Source organism: Myotis myotis, unplaced genomic scaffold (assembly GCF_014108235.1).
Source record: "Myotis myotis isolate mMyoMyo1 unplaced genomic scaffold, mMyoMyo1.p scaffold_m19_p_8, whole genome shotgun sequence".
Classification (NCBI taxonomy): domain Eukaryota; kingdom Metazoa; phylum Chordata; class Mammalia; order Chiroptera; family Vespertilionidae; genus Myotis; species Myotis myotis.
In genome coordinates this window covers 45,442,381-45,454,908 of record NW_023416390.1, presented here as the reverse complement: position 1 = coordinate 45,454,908, position 12,528 = coordinate 45,442,381, and the positions used below count along the sequence as shown (strand labels likewise).

The 12,528-nt window shown below is 42.1% G+C and overlaps 1 protein-coding gene across 4 annotated transcripts in view; it reads left to right on the top strand.

Moving 5' to 3' along the window:
• RAPGEF4 (Rap guanine nucleotide exchange factor 4) overlaps positions 1-12,528 on the top strand; it is a 263,351-nt gene that overhangs the window by 52,951 nt on the left and 197,872 nt on the right. For 3 of the 4 annotated variants that reach the window (XM_036319536.1, XM_036319537.1, XM_036319535.1), the window contains exon 4: positions 2,652-2,798. In XM_036319536.1, coding sequence (XP_036175429.1) covers positions 2,652-2,798 — 147 coding nt within the window. Of the gene's footprint in view, positions 1-2,651; positions 2,799-8,559; positions 8,921-12,528 lie in introns of those variants that run through there. The other variant, XM_036319539.1, reaches the window with a different exon arrangement.

The following is a 12,528-nucleotide window of genomic DNA, read 5'->3' as shown; positions in this document are numbered from 1 at the left end:
AGGGATCCTGCACTTACGATGTGTCTGATGCAAAGCAATAAGCGACGAGCTGGTCTCTGTCCCTGTGACACAAGTCTCTTTGGCAATGCTGGTTTGACCAGTGCCTACCCAGAGGGCTCAGTGTAACTCAGAACTCGCAGCCATGTTTGGCTATCCCACTCTTTGTCCTGGGTGTCTCCAGAAGCTGACCTGGAGATAATGATTGGCCCTAAGTGGGTTTTATTTGGACATGACCCTGGGAAGCATTATAAAGGAGTAGGGAAATGAGATAAGAAATGAAGGAAAGCCAATAAAAGTGTTGATAAGAGGATTTCCACTATGGGCAACTGAGCTCCCTCCCCAAGGGACCCTCTAAAAAACTGTGTAGGGTTAGAAAGCCAGGGTACTTAACCTTCCTACTTTCATGCTTCTATGGCGGAGGGTGTGCCGCCCAGGCATTAACTGCCCAGCACTCTGCCCTCAGGTGGAGCAATGCAGAGGTGTGAGTGGCAACCATCCAGAAAGCGAAGTGATGGGGGAGGGAGGGGACAGGTGAAAGGGTGGGGGCATCTGGCAGGACTCCAGCAGCATCTCCTAAATCCACCTTCATATATTAAAGACATCTAAGTTCTTAAATCTTCATTTCATATTTGAAAATCCTTAAAATAAATTGCCATCTTATCCCAAAATAGGATGTTTCTTTACTATTGTTAATACATATTTTTTAAAAAAGTATGTTTTTGTTGATTTCAGAGAGAGGAAGGGAGAGAGAGATAGAAACATCAATGATGAGAGAGAAACATTGATTGGCTGCCTCCTGCACACCCCCTACTGGGCATTGAGCCTGTCACCCGGGCACATGCCCTGACCGGAAATCAACCCTGAGCTCCTGGTTCAAAGGTTGGCCCTCAACCAGCCGGGCAATGTTGTTAATATTTTATATTTCCTGAGTAGGTGCTGCTTGCTTTCCTCAGTCTCTATGTCACTGTAAATATTTTCTTCCAGGTGGCCTTTATTGCACTTTTGCTTTAGACTTTGCGGACCACTTTAGATATTTGTTACGTGGATAGTGGCAGGAGTAATATTTATGACCCACCCCTGTCAAGTCTTAAAATAAAATTTAACACTGGAAAGTACAGGTTAGGCAACAGAATCCTTTTGAAGGGTTCAGAAGATAAAATGAAGTAAGCTAATGGAATTCTCAAAGGTGCCTGATATGCTAGAGAATTCATGAAGCTCTGATTTATCATAATCCATCTTATGCTTTTAGTAGAATTTGAAAATTACTCTGACGTACCATACTATTGCCGACTATTGACATGTCATTTCTCAGGATATGTTTCTGGCTGACTTTCTGGAAAATTTATTAGCAGGATGTTCTTAAGTTCTCCCCTAATCTTTTATTCTTTTCTGAGATGTTATTGATTTCATTTTCCTGAACACAATTTTTTATGGTAATATCTGTGCAGAAGCAATTTGATATGGTTCAGGGAACTGGATTCTTATGGGCATTTGCCTTAGTAATGTGATTATGGAGTCACTAAGTTGATCTTAACCTCATTTGCCTATTATGGTGTATTAGATGAATGAAAGGAAAGCTGTGCTTTCTAACTCAGGATTACCCTTGTGTATCTCCCTTGGTCGGTAATGCCTGGCAAAATTAATGTCCAGGTGATTTTGAGTGGCTGTTTGTATTATTTGAAACTAGTTAGGATTACATCCCAATATTATTATTGATGTTGCATGCAGAGAGTAAATTACTTTTTTGGTACACCTTAAGAAACTTTTAAATCATCGATTCACAACATTTCATAAACTAGCCATCCTGCACTTAATCAGATGCTGTTTTTACTCTGCTGTGGCTGCAGGAGGCAGCATGATACCAAAAGCTTAGGATCTATAGTCAGAGAGCAGTGGTTAGGATCTGACGCCTCACTCGTTGTACCTGCTGAACTAGGGCTGTGTGAGTCAACCACTCCCATCCTCCATTTCCTCATCTCTTCGAGAGAGATGGACAAAACAGCATCCCTCTTCCAGTTTCCTACTTAAGTATTGTAACTGCTCCTCCTCACTAAAAACCTTAGTGTGTTTTTAAAAGACTTCCCCTCCCTTCTTAAAGCAGACAGTAGTCATAGACAAAGATAGTCTTGTCCACAGAAAGACTTGTGTGGGATGATTACTAGCAGCTTTATTCATAATAGCCCCAAACTAGAAACAAGGCAAATATCCACCAGTAGGAAAATGAATAAGCCAATTGTAGCATCTCCGTGCAATGGAAATGTACTCATCAGCAAAAGGGAAAGTAAACTACCGGTCCATGCAACAACTTGGATGAATCTTACAGACATTATGTTGAGCAAAAGAAGCCAGACATCAAAGAGGGCATATTGTCTGATCCCTTTCACATGAAGTTCTAACACCAGCAAAACTCCTTTGCGGTGATAGAAATACACCTATCGCCTCAAAGGAGGGTTTTGAAGGAAAGAAGCAGGATGGAACTATTGGGGGTGATAGAAATGTTGCTGTGTTTTGCTTTGGGTCAAAACTTATTGAACTGTGCAATCAAATCAAGTGTTTTATTGTATACAAATTATTCTTCAGTTCAAATAAAAGACAACTCACCCATCTGTTAAATGTTTAATTTTCTAATGACCAGTTTTGGGGATTCTCAGGACGCAGTGACCATCTGTACGCTGGGGATTGGAACGGCCTTTGGAGAGTCCATTCTGGACAACACTCCCCGTCATGCGACCATCGTTACCAGGGAGAGCAGTGAGCTGCTCCGCATCGAGCAGAAGGACTTCAAGGCTCTCTGGGAGGTGAGCCCCAGGGCTTCTTTGTCCATTAATGCGGTTGTGGGGGGGAAAAGGGGCTGCCACGTGGTTAATGGCATTACAGTCGGGCCTTAATGTGTTCTGTTCTGAGCTGGTGGATGGAATTTAATTTCAAAACTTGTTTTTGAAATAAGGGAGTGAAAAAGCCATTTTGACACAAGCCATCTTTTTTTTTTTTAATTTAGTGCTTGCTCAATTTTCTGTAGTTTGACATACCTTATAATTATTTCTTGAATGACCATAGATGTTTTATGTATTTCTCCCCTCCTATTCCACAGATGTGTTCTTAAGCAGGGAACAAAATACTTTGACATTTTCTTTTGCATTTTAAAAATCATCATTGACATATTCCCTGGTAAAGTGGAATGAATGGGGTTAGCATCTGCTTCATCTAAATGCTTTTTAAAAACGATGTGCCCCATAATAAGGTATGAGAAATGAGGGACATAAAGATGTCTGGTTAGTTGCCAACGTCAAAATGCTTAGGTGGCACAGCAGTGGATGGATGCAACTGGTCCTGGTGGCTTTTGCATTTACTGCTGCTTACCAGTGCCCCTTAGGGTATTGCACTCGTTTCTCAGAAGTGTGGGGAACAAATCATCATACACAGCAACGGCAAGTGGAGCACTTAGAAAGGCCCAGCTAAGCTTTGCATCTTTCCCGCTCATTCCTTTTCAGTTCTTCAAGCTTCTGATTTTAACCTGCGGTCGTCCCTTATCTTTGTCCTGGGCTCAGTGTGTCCAAGTGTTAACCCATTGAGCTGGCAGGCTTCGCCACTTGTGGCTAAGATTTTAAACTTGATCTAAAAAGAATTTTGTGTAATCAAATCGTTTCCTCCAGAGCCAAACAAATGACAGATGCATTAAGGGAGCAAGCCTGCCGGCGAATGAGTGATGCTTTGCCTTAAAAGTCCTGCGAAGCCTTGGCGGGCCTTGGTGGTGAAACCTGTTACTTTTATTCTTGGCAGTAGTGAATAAATTGCGGGGTTACTTGTTTGAAATGCTTCCTTTAGAAAATATTAAAGAGCTCCAGCCGCTCTGTAAAGTTCAGAGACAAAAGCTAGTTTTAGGAAGGCAGAGCTGAAGTAGGTTTGCATGAGGTGTGTGTGGAGAGGTTTTCTGTCAATTAAAATGGACCAGGCTTGAGGCAAACAAGCCATTTTTTGGATCTTTCGTTTTAAAAGGTAAACTGAAAAAGTCTGTTCCCAAAAGGAAATTCAGAAAACCGGTTTAAGAACAAAAAAAGCTTCCTACCTGTGATGTGTGTCATTATAGCTGCTTTCTGTCTGTGATGACTGAGTCAAACTGCTGATGGTGATTTGGAGAAATATTAAAAACTTACTGTAATTAGGAGCCCTCAGGCTGTGAAGGCAGTTCCTGAGAAGTTGCTACCTGGGAATATTAAAAATATATATTTAAAAACATTTTAAAACCTCACAGAAAAGAAAAAAGAATAATACGATAAACACATATGCTTGTACTTAGTTCAACAAATGTTATCATACAGCCATATTTGCTTTGTATTTGTTGTTTTTGGAACCACTTTAATGTAAATCACAGACATCGTGACATTTCATCCTAAATATTCAGCATGTATATCTGAAAAATTAGAATATTCTGCGACATACCTATACCATTATTTCACCTGTGAAAGTACCAATATCCTAATATCATCTAATACCCACTCTAGAGTTCAAATTTCCTCAATTGTTCCATAAACATCTTTTACAGCTGCCCAAATCAGGCTCCTCTCTCTCTCTTTGTCTCTGTCTCTTTCTCTCTTTCTTTTTTTAATCCTCACCTGAGGATATTTTTTTCCATTGCTTTTCAGAGGGAGTGGAAGGGAGGGGGAGAGAGATGGGAGAGAGAGAGAGAGAGAGAAAGAGAGAGAGAGAGAGAGAGAGAGAGAGAGAGAGAGAGAGAGAGAGAGACATCTATGTGAGAGACACACATTGACTAGTTACCTCCTACACTCGTCCTAAGCAGTGCCTGGGATTGAACCTGAAACCCAGGTATGTGCCCCTGATCTGGATTCAAACCCAGATCCTTTGCTGCATGGGCCAACACTCTAACCGCTGAGCCACACCAGTCAGGGCTCTGTTTTCTTATTCTTTTTCTCTTCATGGCATTGACTAGTTTATAATTCAGCTATTTATTACTCTGGTAAAAAATATCTGTTAGCAAATCTGTCAGCCAAATACCAAAAGGGAAAGATCATGAATGGAGGGATTACGTAGCTTCGGAATTCAGGTAGGAACCTCACCAAACTGTGAGATGGAAGAAAGAAGGCAGTAGACAGGTAAGCTGGACAGTGCCTGTCCCGTTGGCAAGGGAAGGAGCTCAGTGTTAGGCCTTAGGCTGTGAATAGTAAGTATTAGGTGACCTGCATCATGGGTCTAACTGTACATGGTCACCGCATCTGATTATTTACTTTTGAGGAATGCCATGGTCGGCCCATTGCATGGCAGCAACCTTATATTTGGCTGTATCCTTGTCTATGTCCTTGATGTCACTTACTTTTATCAAACACGAGAATCAGGAATCTGGTTACTTCTTCTAACTCTGAAAATTGTGGTCCCTACTACTAACAGGTAGCACAGTCTAAAAATAACTCTCTAATAGGCTGAACAAATAGTCTATTTTAAATCTACACTTGAACTTGAATGGCAGCACAGAACTGGGGAATCCTGCTTCCTTTCCTGACCAAAGGCCAATTTCCCGGGCTCTCCACTGGTAGATACACACTCAGAACTCCATGTGAGATTTTGACTCCTATTCAATTTCAGCCCATACACCTCTTGGATTATAATGTCTGTTATTTTGTAAGTCAAGTTAGTAACACCCAGATTTTATTTTTAAAAAATCACCATAAATCTGATTGGAAGAATTATTCAAATTTCTACAAATGCATAAAATTAAATAAATATTCCCCCAAACATAACAGCTTCATGCTTTTCTTTGTCCCCTACACCTTTTCTAATGAAAACTACTTTCTTTTTTCCTCCAAGTTTCAATTGCCCATTTGTGGTCGGATCTGAGGGCGCTGGGTTGTTCCATCATAAAGTTAGCTCATATTTTCTTAGCTTAAGTGAATTATAGGAAATTTATTGAGTTGGTCAATAATGCTTCCCTCTTTTCACACCTCTTTGATATTAGTACTTAATAAAATATATTAACCAGGGTATAAAATATGTCATTTTTCAGTAGCATCTTGAAAGAGAGAGGGAGAGGAAGGGAAGGGGGAAGGGAGGGAAGAAGAGGGGAAGGGAAAAGATAGTTATGTTTCTGGATTTCATTCTGAAGAAAATTAATTTAAAAGTCTTGGAACATCACTTTTAGTTCTTGAGGCAATTATAATTCAAACTCTTTGGCACTGGTGGCATTGTATACCCCCAGGAAGGAGGGGAAATGGCAGAGTAGTAAAGTGTAGGCTTGGGAGTTTTAAGCCACTTATTAATATTTGACCCAAGATTGTGGGTATTTATGATTGTTATTGGCCTTCGGAATAAATAAAAGGCTGATTTGTTGTCCAGTTACATGAATTTATTCTCAGCACATAATAGTATAAGAAGGTTTTCAATGGTTAGAACAGCGAACGAGGGATTTTTCAGTTTTCTTTCTGACTCTCTGTCCGTTGCTGTGTCTGCATAAAGATGCTCTCAGCTTGGCAGCCTGCTTGGGCTTCTTTACGCGGACTGTTCCAAGTACAGGACATGGAACGAGGAGATGAGTCCAGTGTGTTCAGAGAGCGGATTAGAAAGGCACGCTCGAACAGATCCATAAAAGATAGGACCGAGAGGCCCTTGAGCTAGTGGTCTACCACCTGCTTCCCTGTGCTTCAATCCATGAACATCATTCTGGACAAAAGCTTTCCTTTGCCCTGTTTGAGCGTGTTCAGAATAACTACATATTATATATGTTTGTGAATAAGCTATTTGAAAGCTTAAAGACAGCAATAAAACTACAGACTTCAACAGCAATATTTTAAATTGGTAATCTGACCCAGGTCACAATAAACGCTGTAATTGTTACCCAGAAACTTCTTGTCACACTATTGTGATTTTATTTTAACCAGGGCAAACCATGTCCCAGAGAATCATTGCTCAGGTATAATGATTTTTTTTAAATGTTTATTTTTTAATCTATAGTTGATGATAACATTATCTTAGTTTCAGTTGTACAACATGATGATTTGATGCTTCTATATATTGAGACGTTATCACCACAATGAGTCTAGTTAGTAGCCATCACCACACGTAGTTACCATTTTTTTTCTTGTGATGAGAACTTTTAAGATTTTCTCTCTTAGCAATTTTCAGATATACAATGCAGTATCATCATTAACCATAGTCACCATGCTTTACATTCTATGTCACCGTTTATTTTATAACTGGAAGTTTGTACCTTCTGACCCCCTTCCCCCATTTGATCCACCCCCCACCTCCTGCCTCTGGCAACCAGCAGTCTGTTCTCTGTAACAGAAGTAATGCTTGATAAAGTAAGTTTATTGCCCAAATGTGTCTGTGGCCTCAGTAAATATTGTTGAGAGAGAAAAAAAATCTGCTTTATGGGATATAAAGCTGAATGGGAAAAATAAGAGGTAAGTTCATGTTTCTGTCTTAGGAAAAGAAAGTAATTTGTAAGCAGGGATATTTCTAAGATATATTAGGTCCTCACATGAGGATATGCTTTTATTGGCTTTTTTTAGAGAGAGAGGAAGTGTATGTGTGTGTGTGGGGGAAGAGAAACATAAATGTGAGATAGAAACATCAATTGGTTTCTATCGTACATGCCCCAATCAGGGATCGAACCTGCAACCTAAGTATGTGCCCTGATTGGGAATCGAACCTACAACCTTTCTGGTGCACCAACCAGCTGAGCCACCCAGCTAGAGTAGTGAATATTCCTGAAGAAACATTTTACATCTATCTCTAGTCCCTACTTTTCAGAGTTCTTTTTTACCTCGATTCTCCCAGATGTGTTGGCAGTTGTGAGACTGTAAAGCTTTTTAATTATTTCTATTTACTGCCTCTTTTGGGTTATATAGGGAGAAAAAAAAGCCTTCTTCCATTAATAATTTTTTGAAGCCACTATGAGAATAGGAATTATTGATATGACAGCAGCTTAGTCTTTGCTGATATGCTTTAAAAGCCGCATTAGAATAATATATCTTTCAGAGGCATCTGCTCCTGCTTGAATAGGCTTGATGTTCCTATCTGTCTTGGGCTGTCAGAAAAATTAAAGGCAAACACTTAAAACATAATATCACAGAATGCCCAAATCTCAGAAGCCCTTTGGGTGGGTGCAAACAATGTCAGGTTCTTTCACTGTGACATCACTGCTAGGCTTTGCAGGTGGACTGGCATTTTAGGTGCATGTGTAGTGGTCCCGGGTACCGAGGAAGGACTGCAGGCTCCATCCTCAGACAGGCGGTCGCCTGCCTGCCTGCCAGGGCACAGGGGCCCACCCCCTCCAGTGAGGATTCCTGGAGCCTAGAAGCCAGGGGGCCTGTGCTCTCCCAAGTCAGAAGCCTGTGCTTACTTTTGGCCACTTAGGATGTTGTACTGCAGGGTTACTTCCCAGGCCAGAAATTTGCATCAAAAGGCCAAGAAAAATACATCCAAAAATAAACATGAAAGCCAAGACTTTGTGCCAGGAACTCCAGCCACACACATCCTGTTGGCTGCTCCTCTCGCCTCTCTCCTGGCAGTTCGGATTCTTTTAAGCCGAGCGGAAGCCTGCTTCCATGAGTGGGACCTACGTGTCTGCGCCAGGGTCTCACTCCTCTGTCCTCACGCTTTTCCGTGAAGTGACAACGTGGTTCAAATCCAGAAAGGAAGGGAGTGAAGTTATTGGGAGGAAACTAAAATTGAAAAAAAAAATTATATAGAGGAAGTCTTTTCCTATTGCCTTTGCTGCCCGAGTTTCCCTGGAGAACCAGCAGCACCAGTTTCCTCTCCGTGGTCTGAGATCCTCTTAACAGGAACAGATACAGACAGGGAATCATCGACGATGGAGATGCACTTTGCTGTCCAAATAAAGGACAGATACTCACTGGATGTCTGAGAGCTGTGAGAGACAGAAAAAGAAGGACGTATGCCCTACAAGGTCAGAATGGATTTTTTAAAGAATTCTTTAGTGGGGAAGCATTACATGTCACAGTTTGCATTTTGGCCTGAGGAGTTATACTCGAAAGCATCTCTGGCTTCTCTAATTATGTTCCACCAGATCGGAATATGTTGCACAGCACCGACATAATTAGATCTCATTATTATTTGTGGTGTGCATGTGGGGTGGGGGGAGGGTGAGGGAGGCAGGGGCAGCTCATCTTTTTCTGATTGTGAAGGCTGTTTGCTTAGCCTGATGATCTTAAATATGTTTCTAGAAGATAAACAAAGATAGTTGTTCATAACTAGGCAGGGTCACATTTACCACATTCACAATAAGTCGATGTGTTTATCTGGTGACCTATTTGAATGGCGTGTATTAAAAATGAATTTTGGGTAGGGAAACAGGTTGAGAGTGATGGTATTTCACCCCGTGGGCGCCCAGTAGGTGTCTTGCCTGCCGCTCTCAGACTCTATGAAGTCCTTACTGTTTATGGGAATTCTGCTACATTATTGATGACTTGACGTCCTACCGGCTCTGCAGCTATGATCTCACTATTTCTCAGAAGACGATCAGGGGGTCTGAACAGATCAAGGCTCGGCTGGCAGGTGCCAGGAATGCCCAGATGCTGCCGGCAGGCCTGCTGGTGGGGTGCTGTGAGCAGCGGCCACTCCTCAGCTGATGCTCCTTTGCGTGTTTGTTTCAGGAGCGTGTAGTGGATACTCTGGCCTTCTAGGAGGTTCTGTTAACAGAGGTTCTGAAATTCCTTCTGTGGCTGTGCATTCGCCAGCACGCTGTTGACGCCTCATGCCCACCCTCTCCCCTGCTTTTGTCTGGCAGTGGCCCTAGTCAGTGTCTCAGCTAACGTTCTGGGTGGGCTCTGCCTGCTAAAGGGCCGCTCGACTCAGTGTTAATGGATGCCACTTTGACCCTTTCATCTCTGAGGAGCTTCTGTCATATTCAGCGAGCATACTTGGTTCCCATCATGTGGAGGTGCAAGATGCACCCTCTCTGTCTGGTTCACAATCTAGTGAAGACAGACAGGCATCAATACAAATCACCCTGACCGAAGGTGAACTGGAAAGCACCACGAGAAAGATCAGTGTGCTGAAGGACATGGGGGGGGGGGGGGCGGGAGGGTGGCAGGGAGAGATTCATTTCCACCAGGAGGATAGCATGCCATCCCAAGAGATCTGGTTCTGAATTCTTGTGTGGCTAACAAGGCTGTTTTTCAGCTTCCCTAAAGGATTGGGGTCAGTTAACCAAATTATAGCGTTGGAGCGGCCTCATCCCAAGGGACTGACCACACAGAAGCGGCTCAGCTTTCTCTCTGCATTTGGCCTTTGCCTCCTGGGGGTGTGGGGAGGGGGGTGGTGTGTCCTGGGGGGTTTGGTTAGGGGTCCGTCCGCCTGCCCTCTGAGGGAGTCATGTGTTATATTTCCAAATGCCTGGCTTTGTGATTTGTTTGTAGTTCAGGCATCATCTGGAGAAATCCGCTCTAAGACTTAATGGGTCCCACAGGCAAAGGCAGTTCTAGTTGAGAAAACTTTAAGAACTTGAGACTTTCAGAAGGAACTCGTGGTGTGGACTGGGGATATTGTTAAGCTCTTTATGTGTAGGAAGCTCTGTGGTCATGGGACTTTCCTGCTCTCATCAGGCCAAATTCCATTCCCTGCGAGGTCTCCGGCCGCCAAGGAGGCAAGGTTAGGGCACAGTCACTGGGGCAGGGCGCTTGACACCGAGGAAGGAGCAGCAGGAAATCCTGTCACAAAGGCAGCCCTTCGGAATTCCTGCAGTCTTGCCTGATTGATCTCTCTGACCCCTCTGTTTTGAGCTGTCTAGCCCGAACAGTAAATGCAAGACAGACCTTCTAAAGGTTATTGATGTGGTCAGTGGTCTGGCTTGAAATTCTGATCTATTCTTGTTTCTTGAGGACTGTTGGAAAGCTCTCCAGCTTCCTGGGCCATCTCTCTGTAAAATAAAGATACTGTTGTTAAATCCTGCTTTTCTGACCACAGCAGTCCAAGTTAACATTGATCAATTACTTAGGTGCCTGATATATTGAAAAGTTTAGCGACTCTTCCCTCCCTCTTTTCGGTTTGCAAATTCAAGAAGGCAGAGACACAATTTATGTGAATGGTGAATGGAAAGAAATGTATAGGGCAACAGGTCAATTGTATCAAAATATATTATTTGAAAGGCAAGAAGAACTTTTTGGTATCTTTCATCATTTATAGTTATAGTTCCCAAAACTAAGTCCACATTAGAATTACCTGGGAAGCTATTGAAAATTCCCATCTGTGGGCCCTCCCTAGACCAATGTAACCAGAATGGGGCCTGGGCATCAGTAGCTTCTTTAAAAATTTTTTTCCCATTACAGTTGATAGACAATGTTATATTAGTTTTAGTTGTATAATATACTGATTAGACATTTATATACCTTATGAAATGATCACCCCCAAATTTATATGGAACTACCAAAGACCCCAGATAGCCAAGGCAATATTGAGAAAGAAGAACAAAGTTGGAGGTATCATGCTACCGGATATCAAACTATACTATAAGGCAATAGTAATCAAAGCAGCATGGAACAGGCATAAAAACAGACATGTAGATCAATGGAACAGAATAGAGAGCCCAGAAATAAACCCACATTTATATGGTCAAGAATATACAATGGGATAAAGATAGTCTCTTCAATAATTGGTGTTGGGAAAAGTGGACAAAAATGAAACTAGACCACTTTCTTACACCCTATGCAAGAATAAACTCAAAATGGAGTAAAGACTTAACTGTAAGAACCAAAACCATAAAACTCTTAGAAGGAAGCCTGGGCAATAAACTCTTTGGCATCGCTCTTAGCAATGTTTTTTTGGATATGTCTCATTAGTAGCTTCTTAAGGCTCCCCATATGGGTCTACTGGGCAGCCAGGCCTGAGAACTCTTGTCTCGGGGCGGTGGGCCTTGGTAATCCTCTGGGTCTCTTTGCACTTGCTGCTTCTGCATACACCTGGTTGGCATCTTTGCCTGTGTTAAGGCTCTATGACTGAATAATATGTTTGTTCCTTACTAGTCTGTATTAAACTTCTTAGTATAATTTTTTTTCTTATATAGACATTCTGTTTCTGAATTGGGGTCTCTGCCAGATTTGAGTGGTAATGGCAATCAGTACTTTAGAGATAGAGTGAATATGGTTTATTTGTGGCTTTGTGATTTGAGGTTGCTCATGTGGTCTGGTTATTGAAAGTATGAGAATAAGCTACAAAATCACCCCCAAATCTCACCATCCTACAAGCCCACATTCTCTTACCTGTCAGAGCAATGGTGTCGCCACACATCATGCATCTCCTGGAAAATGCCACTGTGCCCTGTGATAGAATGAGAGGGAACGTGGAGAGCCATATCTTAGTATTATAACGAAAGAGTACTGAACTCAGGCCCTCTGGGTTGAGAGCCCCCAGCTGCTCCTAAACTATGAGAATCACTTCTGGGGATAAATTCCAAGAAAAAGAATAACTAACTTGAAAGGAATGAAAATTTTGATGACTCTTGATAAATATGATCACATTTATCTTCTATAGCTTTTATTGAACCTTAAAGAGTATCGG